The sequence below is a fragment of the Euprymna scolopes genome, chromosome 40 (genome assembly GCF_053919585.1).
Source record: "Euprymna scolopes isolate OS-2025 chromosome 40, ASM5391958v1, whole genome shotgun sequence".
Classification (NCBI taxonomy): domain Eukaryota; kingdom Metazoa; phylum Mollusca; class Cephalopoda; order Sepiida; family Sepiolidae; genus Euprymna; species Euprymna scolopes.
Window position 1 is genome coordinate 68,977,883 of NC_136521.1, and position 7,095 is coordinate 68,984,977.

Here is a 7,095-nt window from a genome sequence, read left to right on the forward strand (position 1 = left end):
AAATCAAATCTGTTACCGGAAAAGATTGATCGTCTTGGCTGATGGTGTCTCATCGCAATCTTGAATTTCGACATCATCAAAATATTCCTCATAGATATCTATGGCATTGTTCTGTTTGATGCAATGTTCCATCATCTACAGAAGAAAAACAAAAGACGTGATCGACTGAACTCCAATTTATTATCGATTATTATTATTAGAAAAATAAAACAATTAGATTTGGGGAAATGTGTATTTACTGCTGAAATGTTTAGTCAGGAATTTAAGAAGAAATTAAACAAACAATCTCGATATAGGAATTCTAAATTAGATTTGGAATTTGGTTAGAAGTAAACAAATTTAGGTTTACGTGAGAGATTTCCTGTTTTGTGTCCTTGAACACTTGGTTTGGGTTTTACTGACGTACATGTTAGTTAGTAGAGATCAAGCTGGTTGGTGAGAAACGTGTTAGTGAAGAGACGTGCAGATGACCCTTTTTGAAGCAAAGGGAAGAACCAGGAAAATGTAGAAAGAGACTCAGCGTGCCAAACTCCGATAAAGCATGAATGAAACACATGTAAATATAACTCGTTATGGTGTTCTTTTCGGGGTTTGAACAAATACAAAGGTATGTGATTCCTTTGGTCTGAGGTAAGCAGACATATTGTAATTGTTTGATTGTAAAAAGCTGTCTATGAAAGTTTATCTGTCACGTTTGTTAATTACAGGTATTTGTGAAAATATGGCCGCATACACGATGGACATTTTATATACATGCAGGACACAATGAATATTTCTACACTCCGTATACACTCATCTGTTATATCAAAGACACTGTTATTTATACCACTAGACGATTGACACTACTGCTGTTGTTACTGCTAAACTATTTACATGCCAGCCATCTTTCACTGCTGTTGATATTTTCCACGCACTCACATGCACTATGTTACGAATCAAGTCTGTTGCCAAGGTCGCTGGGAAGATGGTGGGATCCTTCTACCGCTTCAGAACATATCTCACTACTGATGCAATTCTCTATCTGTATAAAAGCCAAGTACGTCCAAGGATGGAGTACTGCTGCCACATCTGGGTAGAAGCTGCTAAAAACAGCCTATCCTACCTTGACAGAGTACAAAATAGACTTTGTGGCCTACTGGGGGGAATGCTCTTTTCTCTTCCCTGCAACCTCTCTCCCACAGAAGAGACGTTGCAAGCCTGTCTTTGTTTTATCGTTATTTCCATGCCAAGTGCTCGTCTGAGCTCCAATCTATGGTCCCCCCTCGCCAATCTTTCCCGAAAAACACCCGACTAGCTGAAACCATTGTCATTAATTTTCCCCACTCTTTATCTGTGCTTAAATCAAAACGTACATTCCATTAGCAAAGCTTCTTTCTTAGAAGTGCATGAGTGTGGAATTCTCTTCTGTTTGCCTGTTTCCCACCTGACTACAACTTGGATGTCTTCAAGTCCAACATAAACAAGTTCTTGATAAACCGTCCCCTTAAATAAAACACTTCATCAAATCTCCAATACTAACAATTACTACAATACTATCCCATTGATTACTGTACATGCAATAACCCTTATCCCTGAGTGGTTTCCGGGCCTTGATAAGTGGTGACTTCCATGTAAAAAAAAAAAATTGACAAAAAATTGACAAAAAAATTAGAAGAAAAAAATGTGTGACATTAAAGGCAAAGTTTACACTTACTATTACATGAATTAAGGTTGTTCAAAAAACGTTATAATATCCATTACATTTCAGGAAAAAATTCCCCTTCATTTGAAAAGGGGAATTTTTTTCCGAAATATAATGGATTATGTCACAAACATAACAAGTAAGGCATTTGTACTTAATACAATTTAATAAATATATGTAATATAGACATATATGTATGTACTTATTGATGTGTAATTCACCACTTGTTTTTGTCTTCTCTCATCAACACCGACTATATCTCATTGTTCGCATTGTGATAGCCTTCCAAATCTCTACTACATACTCGTAGCCAAATTGAATATTGAAATGCTTATACACCTGATTCAATGGGACAAAACTACATGAAAATTTGCAGGCTTTTTGACGATTATAATACTATTCTGTGGTTAAAATTTTTTGACAATTGATAAAAAAAATTTACATATTCAAATAAAATATGGCCAAATTTGCCTACATTTGTATATATAGTGTCCTAGCAGGCCAGCTTCAGTTTTACTGTTTTGGAATGAATTTTGCTTACAGTTTATTTGCTTGGTTGTCTCTTCTGTTGCCTTGTCAGGCCACTAGTATATATATATATATATATATATATATATATATATATATATATATATATATATATATATATATTAAAAAGAATAAGAATAAGATCGATTCTTTTAAGAGGAGACTTATCGTGATAATGCAAATCTCAACAAATTGCTTTGGAGCTCATATAGAATATCAATAAAAAAAAAAAACAATATAAAAATATATATTAATGCATATAGATTTATTTGCTTATTTACTGATACATCAATTAGGGGTGTAGCATGAGTAAAACCTTTTATACCATGGTATTTCGAAACCTAATGCTTCTCATCAGAAGAGGAAGGAAGATGCTAGATAGCATAATAGAAGTGCGACAACTAGCAATAGCAACATTAGCAGTTGTCTGTGGAAACTATCATTCATGACCATTTACATATGCATAAGGTGTCTGCCAGATGGATTCCAGGTTGCTCACACCATTCCAGAAGTGAGAACGCGTTGAGTGCTCGAGGATGAATTTAGAGATGTGCCAAGAAGATGAGTCAAAGTTTTTCAAAAGACTGATTACGCAGGATGAAACCTGGGTCCATCACTATGATCCAGAGGCAAAGCCCAGTCAATGCAGTAGATGCACTTGGACTGATCACCTCCAAAGAAGGCAAGGGGGAAGCCCTCCGGTGGCAAGGTCATACTCACAGTCTTTTGGGATCAGGACGGAGTAGTGATGACAGATTTCCTGGCAAAGGGTACACAATTACAGAAGCCTATTATGCTTCACTTTTGAGGAAATTAAGGGAAGCTATCAAAATCAAGAGGCGGGGCAAGATCAGCAAAGGTACCCTCCTCCTGCAGGACAACGCTCCGGTCTACAACTCACATGTCGCCAGATCAGAAGCACGGATGTATGGTTATGAAATCCTTCCCCATCCTCCCTACTCTCCTGACCTTGCACCTTCTGACTTTCACCTCTTCCCAGCCATGAAGTTGTTTTTGAAAGGAAAGCGTTTCCCAGATGATGCCGCCTTGATTTCTGAAGTCACGTCGTGGTTGGAGGACCAACCTAGGGTGTTCTACAAAAACGGTCTCCAGAGTTGCATCAAACGATGGTAGAAATGCATAACTCTGGGTGGTTCCTATGTAGAGAAAGACTAATAACTGTGCCAAGTTTTGTTGCTCTACTGCTATGAGAAGTGGGTCAGGGGCATTACTTATTGCACACCCCTCATATATATATATATATATTTTTGAAAATAATTTCTGACGAGGACGCATCAGACCGTCTGAAACGTACGTAAACGATTTCAATGACTTAAAAACATTATTACAATGATCCAAACATAATTCTCAATGAAAAACCAAGACACGGAATAATAAAATAATGTTAAAAAATACACATTGTTGGTGACTACTCCCTTATTTAAATATATATATATATATATATATATATATATATATATATATATATATATATATACATACATTTATATATATATATATATATATGTATGTATGTATATATATATATATGTATGTATATATATATATACATATATATATATATATATTACCGTTTTTATCTGCTTAGTTACACATGTTTCAATTACTGAATCGTATCAACGATCAGACAATTTCATCAGACTTTACAGAGATAGTTATTATGATGAGGAAAAAAGATATTAGAAAAAAAAAAAGAACTCCATTCAGGCAACAGAAGCAGTCAAGTTTAACAAAAGAAAAACATTTGAAGATGGTAAGGGGCGAGGGGGGGGGGTTATATTGGAAGAAAAAAACATTCCAGCAGAATGCTCTATTATAAGGAAAAATTCCCAAAATAGGAGCGTATTATTCATACATTTATTGTCAGAAAATGTAGATAGGATAAGTCATCGGTACCGTCAGTTTCAAACCTGATAATAGGGAACTGTTTTAGATCCCCATATCAAGGTCTCTTCATGCCTTTACAAAGGTATCTCCCTTAGACTAGTTTAGAAATTGAGTTGGGGCAAAAATAATTCCATTTAAGGCCAGAAAAAAATTTAAAAATTCATGAATTTCATAGGTGACGCGATAAATAGTTCACATATATTAGAATAATATACAGCAACAACTTTTAAGTATATACATTTCTTTTTCTTCTTCATTTTCTTTTTCTTTTGTTTTCCATAGCGTCCAAAATATTAAACAGACATTTTTTTTTTATTTTTCTCATTTGAAATTTAAGATTGTTTAAAAAACGAGACTTGCACGATATCTTGCAATGTATGTGTATGTTTCCACTTCCGGTTATAAAACAGATGAGTATCAGCTGAAGAGAGATTGATATGGGTATCTAATAAAAGGGTTTGAAACAGACGGTACCGATGACTTATCTCATCTAAACTTTCTAAATATATATATGAAGTTTTAACGTAATTTATATATGTTCTCCCCGACATGAGCACTTCCTAACTTTCCAAAGTGCGAGTTAAGAACATAACTGTTCTATATTTTTCCCAAATTTCGCTTAGTGCAATCTCTCATTTTTTATATTTTGAGGTTCTGTTTTTTGGCAAATAAATTTGATCGGATTTGACTTACAGTTCCCAAATTGATGATGGCGCTAACGTATCCTTCATCCTTCTCCAACTTCTTTCTGTATCTCATCACTTGCTCCACTTCTTGGGGATTGATATCCTTTGGCCAGCCTCCCTCTTTGTGGTTGATGCCGCGATATTCATATTCATAGCTCTCTGTGTTTGTCTTTAAAAAAATAAGAAAAAATATATATATAAGACACTATAATACTCTAATTTATATAAGACATTATAATACAATTATATATATATATATATATATATTTATGACATTATAATATAATAATAATAATATATATATATATGGCATTATACTATAATAATAAGAAATACATTTTAAACTTTATAATATAATAATAAAAAAAATACATATACAACATTATATAATAAAATATATAAACATAATAATAATAATAATAATAATAATAATAATAATAATAATAATAATAATAACCTATCTTATATATAGAGTGAGAAATCAGTCTGGTTCTAGAAGTTAGATATAGATAGCAATTCATCTGACAAATCGATATTTGATTCTGAGTAGCCATTTTACCTTTTATTTCTTTTTGCCGCGTTCCTTTCAACATTTTCATTATCATCATCATCATCATACTCATCATCATCATCATCATCATCATCAGCTTAACATCTATTATTGAAGTTTGCATGTGTTGAACGGCTTTTAACTCAACTCTTTATGAACTGGGTGCTCAACATTACCTAAAAAAACCGATAGTATAATGGTATCCACAAGAACCCCATTCTTTGAAGTCAGGTAAATACGTGATCTATGAACTCAACTTTCCATGTGGATTCTTCACGTCTTTCGTGATGAACGAATTTCATTATAATTTTTTTTTCCTCATCGTTGTATAATAAATGAAAAATATTGAACAAATTACATTTCTTCTTCAATTAAACAAGAAAATATAAGCACCAGCCGCTTACGAAATTAATAAGCAGATATTTCTATATGGCTGCACTTGTATTCTATTTCAAATAAACAGTTATATTTTTTCAAAAATAATATTTATTGTTACATTCTTATGATTGTTTATCTGAAACAGGGCTATGTAGAAATGTTTGCTTATTAAGTTCATAAGCGGCCTGGAATTTACTTAACCTTTTAGCTTTTAAGCTTCTTTTTAGCTTTTTTTAGCCTTTTTTTAGCTTCTTTTTAGCTTCTTTTTTGCTTTTTTAGCTTTTTTAGCTCCTTTTACTTTTTTTTTTAGATTTTTCAGCTTTTTAACTTTTAAGCTTTTTAAAATTTTTAGCTTCTTATAGCTTGTTTAGTTTTTTATGCTAAAATCATTGTAAATTTTTTAGTTAAATATAAATGTCAACTGATTTACATATAACAATTTACATTACAACCTTTTTCTCACAAAAGAGATGTTACGAGCCTGTCTCTGCTCTATCGTTATTTCATGACAAGTGCTCGACTGAACTCCAATCTATGGTTCCCTCTTGCCAAACTTTCATAAAAAACCCTTAACTAGCTACAACCATTTTATATGATTTACCCCATCTTGTACCTGCGCCTAAATCTCAATGCAGATTCCATGAACAAAGATTCTTTTCCAAAACGGCCTGTCTGTGGAACACTGTTCCACTGGCCTGCTTCCCTGTCGAATACAACATGGTAGCCTTCAAATCCAATGTAAACAAGTTTTTGTTGAGCTGTCCCTTAAATAATCAAATTCTTCCCAATTTACACCATTAACAATTACTAAACGACCACCTTACTTTCATTAACCCTTCTCCTCGAGTGGCCTTCGGACCTTGATAAGTGGTGACTACCAAGTAAAAAAATAAATATATATTATATAATTGACAAAAAAATTCGACAAAAAATATTTATTTTCTGCACTAATCGATTGCGAGAAAATAACAACAAAACAATATGCAAATGGAAAAGTAACTTTTATTGCCTTTGGTAACTGTTATTTTCGACTATTTGTTTTTTTACCCTTATTTTTTTTTCTGTTAAAAATTCTATGCAATCAAAAAAATCCTTCAATGGTAATCGTGTAAAAATTTAGATGATATCAACTGACCACATGTTCCGACATTTCGGGTACACACTGGATTCCTCGATGGACTGGATTTCGTTCGACAAACTCTTTAGCCAAGGAGGGATCAGGCGGGATGTCCACATGAAGTTCAGCTACACGGTCAGTGAAGTTACACTGTCGACCAAACTCGCTTCTTTTCTTCGTATAGACGTAAACGATCTCCATGCTTTTAGCAAAAGATGATGAGGAAACCTACAAGAAAATAATATCA

The 7,095-nt window shown here is 33.3% G+C and overlaps 1 protein-coding gene across 1 annotated transcript in view; it reads right to left on the bottom strand.

The window, feature by feature from the left end:
* The window catches only part of LOC145265611 (dynein intermediate chain 3, ciliary-like), a 90,948-nt gene that overhangs the window by 81,712 nt on the left and 2,141 nt on the right, over positions 1–7,095 (bottom strand). Inside the window, exons 2-4 of the mRNA XM_080121629.1 lie at positions 6,867–7,076; positions 4,811–4,972; positions 17–135 (exon numbers count right to left, since the gene is read on the bottom strand). Coding sequence (XP_079977755.1) covers positions 17–135; positions 4,811–4,972; positions 6,867–7,049 — 464 coding nt within the window. The 5' untranslated portion in view covers positions 7,050–7,076. The remainder of the gene's footprint in view (positions 1–16; positions 136–4,810; positions 4,973–6,866; positions 7,077–7,095) is intronic.